The 11101-nt window shown below is 40.8% G+C and overlaps 1 protein-coding gene across 4 annotated transcripts in view; it reads left to right on the top strand.

Annotated features, from left to right (window-relative positions):
- The first annotated feature begins 638 nt into the window (after positions 1 to 638).
- LOC100777257 (protein MON2 homolog) overlaps positions 639 to 11101 on the top strand; it is a 41475-nt gene continuing 31012 nt past the window's right edge. The window contains exons 1-5 of one of the 4 annotated variants that reach the window (XM_006606419.4): positions 639 to 986; positions 1461 to 1646; positions 1947 to 2036; positions 7889 to 7962; positions 10890 to 11045. In XM_006606419.4, the coding sequence (XP_006606482.1) occupies positions 882 to 986; positions 1461 to 1646; positions 1947 to 2036; positions 7889 to 7962; positions 10890 to 11045 (611 nt within the window). In that variant the 5' untranslated portion in view covers positions 639 to 881. The remainder of the gene's footprint in view (positions 987 to 1460; positions 1647 to 1946; positions 2037 to 7888; positions 7963 to 10889; positions 11046 to 11101) is intronic. The other 3 variants (XR_420424.4, XM_006606420.4, XM_014772655.3) reach the window with 3 other exon arrangements.

The following is an 11101-nucleotide window of genomic DNA, read 5'->3' on the forward strand; positions in this document are numbered from 1 at the left end:
CAAACTCTTGGTACTATCTTCTCCGAAAATTCAAAAATTAATTTAAATATTTTTTCCTTATTTTCTTTTCGGCTTTCAAGAAATTTATCCACACATGTGGATATTGATCAATTCCATGCTTATACAATAACGCTGGACGCACTCCATGATTCACACAACCTATTTGTAGCTAATATCACCAATAATGGCGAAATTAAGATCCTATCTGAGATAGACTCTCAAGCGGGTCATGTTCATCGAGGCCGATGCTGATGTCACACTTGAACAGTTCGGTGATGCTCTGAAACCTCCGTTTCCGTTCAGAAGGAAACCGCCTCAATTGGTATATATATTGGGATTCACGTGAATAAAAAGTATTGAAGAAACCATGGCTGTCTCCATAATGAAGTGTCTACATTGGCAAAAGAGAAGGAAATGTTGTTAGTGACTTGTTTCAAGCTTGATAAGAGAATTTTATTTCATTCTTACATGCTCAATAGTGGCATTTGTTGTGCAACAAGAAACTGCTCAAATAGTTAATGCAAACACCTATATTTAGTATACCGACTATATGCAGGTAATAATTGAGATGGGTATTTTTCATAGTAGGCAATTTGGGGGAAAGAAGGTGAAAGAAGAAGTTATAATAATGGAAGGGCAACGTGGGAATATAAAAACTATGGGAGTACAGGTAGCAAAATGTGGGGTGCAGGAAGCAACGATCGTAATGGGCTTCGAACATGTATTAGCCATCGATCCATGTTCTCCACTTCACACGTGTGGCTTTCAGCGTAGCGGATCTATGCCTCTCCCGGGCACAAGATCTACGTCCCCGTGTGGTGAAACTTGACATCAATCGATCACGGTGACAGGAGTCTTCACTCCTTCGACGCAATTCCGAGATGGCTTTCATGGCAGTCTTGGAATCCGACCTTCGCGCTCTCTCCGCCGAAGCTCGCCGTCGCTATCCCACTGTTAAAGACGGCGCAGAGCACGCCATCCTCAAGGTTACTCTTCGCCGCTCATGTTTCATTTCCCTTCAGTGCTTTTCAACTGCATCTGGTTTTAGCTCTTTGTGACCTCCGAGATGCTTCTGCTTTGCGATTCGATTTTGGAACTGATTTTAAAGGAAGAAAATGTGGCTGTATGAATTTCAATTTCCACTTATAGGCTAGTAGATCATCACAACTATTGAAATGGTGTCACTGGATTGAAATGTTGGAGTTAGTTTGAAGTAACCTCAATGCTTCGCGCTTGGATACTCGGAAAATGAGAACATGTTATTTATTTTATTTTTTTTTTATTTTGAATGATGCTCGAATCACAATGTCAAGGAAGCATGTAGAAGTGTAATGATACTGATAATAAGAAATTTTAGAAAGATACTTGTATGTGCGTTTTTTTTTTTTGTTTTTTGTTTATCTTCTAGATAAAATAATGGCTACAATAAAACCTTTACACTTCTTATTATTCACTTGCAGCTTCGTACATTGTCGAGTCCTAGTGAAATTGCACATAATGATGACATATTACGAATCTTTTTAATGGCGTGTGAGGTCCGGACAGTCAAGCTTAGCGTTATTGGACTTTCATGTCTGCAGAAACTGATATCTCATGATGCTGTTTCTCCATCCGCTCTAAGGGAGATTTTATCTACACTGAAAGATGTAATCTCAGATAACCAGTTTAGCTAGAAAACATGATGGTTTAAAAACATTCAGCTGGACGTTACTTTCAACTCTTTGGCCATATTGATTATATCATAGTGTTTGTTTGTGTGGCCTTTGCTATATTTGGTTATAGAGACTTTCAAATCTTGTCACTTCAATTCTCTGTTTAGGTTTAATTTTTGTTGATTTATGCAAGAGCTGGTACATTATGTTTTAGTTTCATTCTAGTGGGAAGGCTAACTCATGCATCAATAACCTGCCCATCTTTCTCTTTCTTGTCCCCCATGGCCTGTGCAGCATGCTGAAATGGCGGATGAGGGTGTTCAGCTCAAGACCCTTCAAACAATATCAATAATATTTCAATCACGTTTACACCCTGAAAACGAGGTAAGTTTCATCTACGTGAACTATGTGTCTTATTGTTTACTGTATATAAACTGCATTGTAGCTGGACCTGGGAGTTGTCCGGTAAGCTGACTGTACTCTGTTAAATATAATATATTGATCTTATTGACTTATTCAATAAAATATGTAATAGACTTATAGACCTAAATAAGGATTATATAGTGTGACATGTACTGTGTGATACAGTTAACACATTCAGATTGGTTGGAGGGATTGAACCTTATCCTATATTTTAACTCTATCAAGAACATGTTGGGTTGATTGAGTTAAAGCTGCTTAGCTACGGGTCTCATTAGAATTATTTAATAAGGCAATACAACAACAACATTGCCTTATTCCGCTAGGTTGGATTGGCTACATGGATTGACCAATGCCTTCATAACAAATTGTTTTAAATATAAGGATTATTCTTTTTGAGATTAAATTACAACATCAATGTTTTTTTTTTCTTTTTTCTTTTCTGAAAAGAAGATTCAATTAGAAAAATAACACCAAAGGGTGGAGAGCCAAAAAAAGAAAGGAAATACAATACCTATGCTTGAAGTTGAATGAGGGTCCTAATCCCTTTGTAAAACAGGTTAATAGAATCTTGAGAGAATTTTTTTTTGGAAGGCAGAAAATATATATTATTAATAAAAAGTACAGCAGTACCAGTGGTACTGGTGAAATATACATGAGTACAAGACACCTACAGTGACACCCTCCAAAACAAAAGGAAACCCAACACTGACCCCACCACATAGGATAGCTATACCCAACCCATATTAACCAAAATACTCCACAAGGTTGGAAGACCAGTGGTTGAAAGAAGTACTAAAATTCTCTCTGATTTTTAACCATGACCATACTAGGAATAAAGCATCATCCATCACTTTGGAAGGTTCAAAGTGATTGCCCTGGAATATCAATAGATTCCTATGCTGCCATATGGAACTAGTTAATGCAATCCACCATCCACACCAACGAGTATGTTTTCTCCCCGCACCAAAGCCATCACTGAATTGGACAAAGTGAGTTGCTGGAGAAGCTGAAAGTGGTCCTACCATCTGGTTCCACCTCAAGGATTCCCACCATAAACCTCTGGTCATTTTACAATTGAAAAACAAGTGGCCAGCCTCCTCTTTTTTTTTTTTTTGATCAGCCAAAAATATAATATATTCATTAATAAGTACCAGAGGTACTAAATCGATACATATTTGTATAAGTACGAATCATAGCTGATTCTCTAACAAGTCTTGATCATACCCACAGAGAGGGCATTCATATTCCTGAATGGGCACATTTCTTCTAAGGAGGTTATATCTAGTGGGTAATCTATCTTTAATAAGTCTCCAAGAGAAAACCGTAGCCCTTGGGGGGATTTTCAGCTTCCAAATTGTCTTGAAGATATTTGCCTCTGGAATTTGTCTATTACTGGTCATCAATATTCTATAAGCTGACTTAGTGGAATACACACCACAGGGATCAGCTTTCCACACCATGATATCCTCCAGATGAGTCTGAATTTGTGTAGCATTAATTGCTTCCATAAAAGCCACAACTACATCTTGTTCATAGTCAAATAAATTCCTCCTCCACTTTAAATCCCAACACCAATTACCCTGATAAAAGCTTCCCATTGTCGAGATGGTACTATTCTGCTGTCCACTAATCATGAACAGCTGATTATACTGCTGTTCAAGATTACAATCATCCCCCAACCATTTATCTTTCCAGAATTTAATTTTATCCCCACACTTGACCTTCCATACCATCTGCTGATGTATAGAGCTAAACTCAGGCTGCTGATTTAGCTTTCTGAGGTCCCTCCACCACTGGGAATGCCAGGCTTTGTCTCTGCCATGACTAAGTTCTGACCAACCTCCATATTTGGATATTAAGATTCTGGCCCACAACTGATTCAGATTAGAGGGATAAAAGCCTATACCATTGGACCCACAAAGGTGGGGTGAAATTAAGGAATAGCAGAGCCCAGGAGGCCCCCTCCCTGGGGGGGGGCCAAATATCTTTCCCCTCCCCCCAGGGGTTTTTTTTTTTTTTTTGATCTTCCCCCCCCCCCCCCCCCCCCACAAAAAATTTCTTTGCAAGGCCACCAATTTAACTCCTCCTGAATCTGCTTGACCTTCTTAGAGGTGTCCCCATAGTGTTCCTTATTCCAATCCTTTAATCTTACTTTGAGTTGTTTTATTTTTTCTTTAAGCACATACCCTCTCCACCCACTTTGCTGAGTGGATGTCCAACATTCATGCACGGTTCTGTTGAATGAGCTGTCTAGAAGCCAACAATCAAGAACCCTAAAAGGTTTGGGTCCCCAATCTATAAACTTCGAATTGAGCATAATTGGACAATGATCAGAGAAGTTTCTATTCAAAGTGTATTGGGTGGTTGCAGGCCATTTAGCAATCCATTCATGAGATACTAAAAACCTGTCCATTCGGTCTGAACCAAGTAAATTTTCTTCCAACCCATGGCGCATCATCAACCTCCATTTCTTCAATCCAGTCATTAAACTCCTTGATACTATTATCCCCTTCTCCCCTCTGACAGTGACCCAGCCTCTCTGATGGGTTTCTAACATTATTGAAATCACCCAAGATGCACCATAGTCCCCCATTGTGTGAATTTCTCAGCTGCTTGATATCTTCCCATAGGCTTCTTTTATTGTGAATGTCACATGGTGAGTAAATGCTGACAATATGGACTTGCTGAGCCTCCTTAAGCCATTGACCTACCAGCAAAATGAAACCTCTGCCAATGACTTTGCTTTGTAACTTGAAAGTTTCTTCACTCCACACGCATAATATCCCTCCTGCAGTGTTAGATGCAGGCTGCACTTCCCATCTTACTTCAAGGTCCCACCACAATGCTTGACATTTTCTCTTATCAATGTTCTCCTTCTTTGTCTCTTCGATACAGATCATATCTATTTGTTCTTTCTTGACCATTCTCCTTATTGCAATCCATTTTACCCCCCTCCCTAAACCTCTGACACTGTATGATATAATATTCATGGGTATGACTTCTATTTCCCAATCTCTCTGCCTCCTTTCTATCTCTTTCCTCCATTGCCCTTATTTTATCAATTATCTCCCCCTATTTTGGTCCACATGTTGCTCCCAACTCTTTAGCCATGTTCCATATAATTGTTGCCTCCTCCAACTGATTATTCCCTGTATTGTCATCCTCCAATTCATGTTGTACTGGTGTGCATGCCTTTGGAACATTGGGCTCACTATGGGCTACTTCACTGTTGTCTTTAACCCCCATGTGTTGGTGCTGTATGCTCCTTAGATTTATTTGTGAAGTTGTGCCATTATGTTCCTCGTTTGAAAAGCCCAATTTAAATTGCTTTTGACACCTCCTGGTTCGAGAGTAGACCTTCTAATCGCTGCTGAGTGCATTCTTTTTTATTTGTGGGCTGGTACTAAAATGACCTTTTGCTTTAGGGGGGGTGTGGACAGGAAAGCCCAACCCACTATTACCCTCTCCTCCATCCAGCTGTAGGTCACGTGTCTTCTCCCCAGAAAAAGCCTGCGCCCCTGCCACGTCATCTTCTTTTCCAGCTGCTATATTTCCCATTTTGTGAACGAAGCTCTCCTCCTCAAATGAATCATCACTCCCGACAACTTGCACCCCATTCTTTTTGCATCTTTCTTGGACTGGGTTGGTCTTTTTTGCCACCAACCCGTGACGCGCCACCTGTTCGTCATCCTGGTCTGCGATGGTAGCCGTTCTGCCCCTTGTCGGACTGTGGTGCTGTGTTCGTGGGTTAATGTGGTTACCCAATGGTCTATTTTGTGTCATTAAACCACTGAGTAAAGCCGCGGTCCCATGGTCGTCTCTCCCGGCATTGGTCACGAAGGAGGTCCGTCGTGGGTCAGCCATGTTTGTCGGCAACGTTATGACTTGCGCCTCGTCATCCCTGTATGACGCGTATCTTGTTCCTGATACCGGGGTTCCACAACAACTCTCGTCGGACTCGATTTCATCCGACGACCACAGCGCACTCCTACGCCGGCAATGACATGTCTCGGTGCTTTGGCTGCATTCTTCCATTACCTGTACCTTGTACACCTCCCCCCACCTATGTATACACTTATCGTGTGTTGGATTGTAGGGCTCCATGGTGTGCGAATGAGCACCTTTGCTCTGTCCACCTTCCGAACCTTGTCGACATCGTCATCGACCTCCACCATATCCCCGATGGCAGCCAAAATCTTCTGGATGTATGTCGTCTCCCAGGCTAGTAGCGAAATGCCCCAGCACTGGACCCAAGCTAGTCTGTGACCCGTACGTAGGCTGGATTCCATTTCTCCAAGGAGTAGAACAAGGACTCTTCTCCATCCACTTCCCCCTGCATCATTCATTCTGCTTTGGCATCCGTGAGCCCAAGTAACAGTATCATGTCATCCCCCATGTACTTTGGAGTTATGTCTGCTCCAAAATCCCACAATGGGTCGTCTTCGACTCTATCAAACCATGCAAGGTTTTTCAAACGCCTTACCCAAGCTTCAGTGAACCATTTCTTGTCGTTCAGTGGTATGTCAAGGTATACTGATGATAGTGAGGCAACACGGCTGTGGTGATCGTTGTATGTTTCCTTCCTTTGCCTAGAACTGCGCATGTTTCTGGCTACCTTTCTCGCCATCTCTCTCCCATTTTGGGTATGTTAACATACAACTTCTGACCACCGATGACAATCTGATCCAGTTGCCTTTCTAGCTTATGCACGTCCTTTACTCCTTTGAATCTAGCAAACCCGTATCTCCTTCCGTTCTTGTTTTTTTGTTTAGAGATGAAAGTCTCCCTCACATCACCCCACTTCTTGAAATGGTACCACAGGTCCTTCTCTGTGACATCCTCAGAAAATCGTGTGAAATAGAAGGATGATATGTCCTTCTTGTCCCTCCAATTTGCTCGATTGTAGCCTTGCTGTTGTCCATCCCTGTTTCCGGCGTGTGTCCATCGAGGATCCTCATTGAAGCTCACTCTATCCCTCTCTATTGCCTTACCTCTGCTCCTAACTCTCTCCCACCCACTGTTTCTCTCTCTACTCATTCTCTCTCAGCACTCATTATTTTTATTTTATTTCTATCTAAAATAAAAATAATGTATTAGTATTAAAATCATTATTAGTCAAATATTGTCACAATTTGGTCTTTTATGAGTGCATTTAGTCATTATATACTTATAAAGCTCTAAGCAAAAACAAATTATTGTTCTAATTGTTTTCTTTGTTAAATATTCAGATCCGGTTAACCCAACCCATTTATGATCAAGTTGGTTTGGATTAGGTCTGTCAATAAAATTGCACAATCCTGACCTAACCCAACCTGCAAAATTGTGATCGGGTAACGGGATTAGCCAAACCCGACCCGACCCGTAAATATCCCTAGACTGGACCAGAAATACAAGAAAAAATAGATTTATTGCAGAAACTGCCCAATTTAAGCGGTAGGTTAAATGGTAATTCATTGTTTTTTTGTGTGTTGATTCTGTATGCTTTTGTCAATAGAAAGACAAAGTATAATGATATTACATCTTTATCAAAAGATGTATAGTTTGATTTTAAGGTTAGATTTTTTATTCACCTGGGTCTTTTGAGAATTGGGGGTTGAACAAACTATGTGGTGCAGCATCCTGCCAAATGGCCCCATTTGTTATGTGAGTACTGAAAGAAAATACTGTTAAGAAAATGATACGGGAGGGTGGCTTTATTATATTTTGCTGTCCCAGTGGTGTTCAATTTCAATTTTTTTTTTTCTTCGAAAGATAAATAGATTGGAAATACCTTTTAATATGTGTCTGACTTGCTTGTATTTTGTTAATTTCAGGATACCATGTCTCAAGCTCTTGGCATCTGTCTCAGGCTTCTTGAAAACACTCGATCTTCTGATAGTGTGCGGAAGTACGATCTCTCTCTCTCTCTCTCTCTCTCTCTATATATATATATATATATATATATATATATATGTTGTGATCCTTCCCAAAAGGAACTAATGCTTCCTTTATAGCCCTCATTCCAAAGATTAATGAACCTCAATCTTTCAATGATTATAGACCCATCTCCCTCATAGGGTGTGTCTATAAAATTGTGGCAAAAGTTTTGGCAAAGAGGCTGGCTGCTGTTTTACCTAACCTTATAGATGAAAGGCAAACGGCTTTTATGAAGGGGAGACACATTCTTCATGGTGTCCTTATTGCTAATGAGGCTATAGCTGAGGCCAAATCTAGAAATAAACCTTGCATGGTCTTCAAAGTGGACTTTGAGAAGGCCTATGACTCGGTTTCTTGGGGCTTTCTTGACTACATGCTCATGAGGATGGGTTTTTGTGAAAGGTGGAGGAAATGGATAAATGGATGCCTTTCTACTGCAACCATATCCATTTTAGTTAATGGGAGTCCATCTAAGGAGTTTACCCCTAAGAGAGGTCTAAGGCAAGGTGATCCCCTTGCACCTTTCCTCTTCAATATTGTAGCGGAAGGTCTTACGGGTTTGATGAGGTCAGCTGTGTCCAAGAATCTGTTTAGCAGCTACCTTGTGGGATCTTTAAAAGAAGAAGTGAACATCCTCCAATATGCTGATGATACCCTGTTTTTTGGAGATGCAACTAAGCATAATGTTAGGACCTTAAAATGTGTTCTAAGGTGCTTTGAGGAGTCCATCTAAGGAGTCCTTTCTACTGCAACCATATCCATTTTAGTTAATGGGAGTCCATCTAAGGAGTTTACCCCTAAGAGAGGTCTAAGGCAAGGTGATCCCCTTGCACCTTTCCTCTTCAATATTGTAGCGGAAGGTCTTACGGGTTTGATGAGGTCAGCTGTGTCCAAGAATCTGTTTAGCAGCTACCTTGTGGGATCTTTAAAAGAAGAAGTGAACATCCTCCAATATGCTGATGATACCCTGTTTTTTGGAGATGCAACTAAGCATAATGTTAGGACCTTAAAATGTGTTCTAAGGTGCTTTGAGGAGGCATCTGGCCTCAAGATAAACTACTCTAAAAGTCACTTTGGTTGCTTGGGTAGATCTGTAAGCTGGTGCAGGGAAGCTGCCTTATTCCTTAATTGCAATACTATGGACTTTCCTTTTATTTACCTTGGAATTCCAGTTGGGGTATCCTCTAAGAGCTGGATCGTGTGGCAGCCCATTGTAACGAAGTTTGAAGCTAAACTTGCAACATGGAAGCAAAGAACTCTGTCTATGGGGGGCAGAATCACCCTTATCAACTCTGTCCTCTCAGCCCTACCTATTTACCTTCTATCCTTCTTTAGGATCCCCAAAAAAGTGGTTCAAAAAATTGTCTCCATACAGAGAAATTTTCTGTGGGGAGGTCACCAAGAGGCCAAAAAAATTCCTTGGGTGAAGTGGAGCAAAGTTTGTCTTCCTAAGAACAAAGGGGGTCTAGGGATTAAAGACCTATCTCTATTTAATGAAGCTTTACTTGGCAAATGGGGGTGGCATCTGGCTAATAATCATGACCAACCGTGGGCTAGAATCCTAATATCTAAGTATGGTGGGTGGAAGGAGTTGACTTCTGGTACAAGGAGGAACTTCACCTCCCAATGGTGGCAGGACTTGAAGTGCATATTTCAGCAGCATCACAAGGACTGCTTTATTGATAATTTAATATGGAGGGTAGGAAAGGGGTCCAGTATCAGATTCTGGAAGGATAAATGGATGGAAGGAAATTGCAATCTCCAAGGAAAATATCCCCAATTATATTTGATCAGTAAACAGCAGAATTCACCAATCAATTCTATGGGAGATTATGTGGAAGGTAGGTGGGAATGGAAGCTATCATGGAGAAGGGACTTTTTTGATCATGAAATTCAAGTGGCAGCTGATTTCCTAGCTGAGATTGATTCTGCTCTCATTCAACAGTCCAGCAGAGATTTCCTTTGGTGGAAGCCAGACACTAATGGAATATTTTCAACAAAATCTGCCTACAAAGTGCTGCAGGAGTCTCACCATAATGTTAGTGAGGACATGGTTCTTAATCGTATGTGGAAATTGAAAATTCCTCCAAAAGTGAGTGCATTTTCTTGGAGATTTTTCAAAAACAGACTTCCCACTAGGGATAATCTCAGAAAGAGACAGGTCACAATGCCTTCTTATAGCTGCCCTTTATGTGACCAAGAAGAAGAATCGATTTATCACCTTATGTTCAACTGTGAAAAGACTAGGACTCTTTGGTGGGAGACAATGAGGTGGGTTAATAGAGTGGGTCCTCATTCCATGGATCCAAAGAACCACTTTTTACAATTCACCCAGTGGAACAGCAAAGCTAGGACAATCAAAAGATGGGAATTTCTGTGGCTAGCCCTGTCCTTCTCCATTTGGTATCATAGAAACGCCATGCTTTTCAAGAACCAGCCGTTCAATCCTGAAAAGGTCATGGATGATGCCTTGTTCCATACCTGGTCCTGGCTAAAATGTGTGGAGAAGGACTTCAACCTGCACTTTACTTTCTGGTCAACCAATTTAAAGGATGTTTTTTCCTAGAGGGGATGGGTTTGTTCTTTGGGGGGCTGCCTACGGTCTCTCCTAATGGGGTGCAGACTGTATTTGTATTGCTTTTATCTTTGTTTTTTCAGTACACCTAGTACTGGATATCATATATAATATTGATTTTTGCTGAGCAAAAAAAAAAAATATATGTTGTGTTGTGATTCAGCTAACTTTTCTCTATGGTGACCTTTTGTCCATGTTAACATCATATCCTTCATCAGATACTTTATGTTTTTAGTGATGTATATATCTAGCCGACCTCACCTAGTGGGATAAGGCTTTGTTGTTGTTGTATCTGTATGTGTTCTTATGCAATTATTTTGCAGTACTGCAGCAGCTACCTTCAGGCAAGCAGTGGCCTTGATTTTTGATCGTGTAGTTTTTGCTGAGTCTCTTCCTGCTGGCAAATTTGTTTTTGGAGGTCAGCTTTCTCGGACAAATTCAGTTACTGGTGATGTTAACCGTGGCATCAATTTGTCTGAGTATGTTCCACCCCTTGTTAATAGAAACTTGCTTAATGTTTTTGTCTCAAGTTGAC

The sequence above is a fragment of the Glycine max genome, chromosome 20 (assembly GCF_000004515.6).
Source record: "Glycine max cultivar Williams 82 chromosome 20, Glycine_max_v4.0, whole genome shotgun sequence".
Taxonomy (NCBI): Eukaryota; Viridiplantae; Streptophyta; class Magnoliopsida; order Fabales; family Fabaceae; genus Glycine; species Glycine max.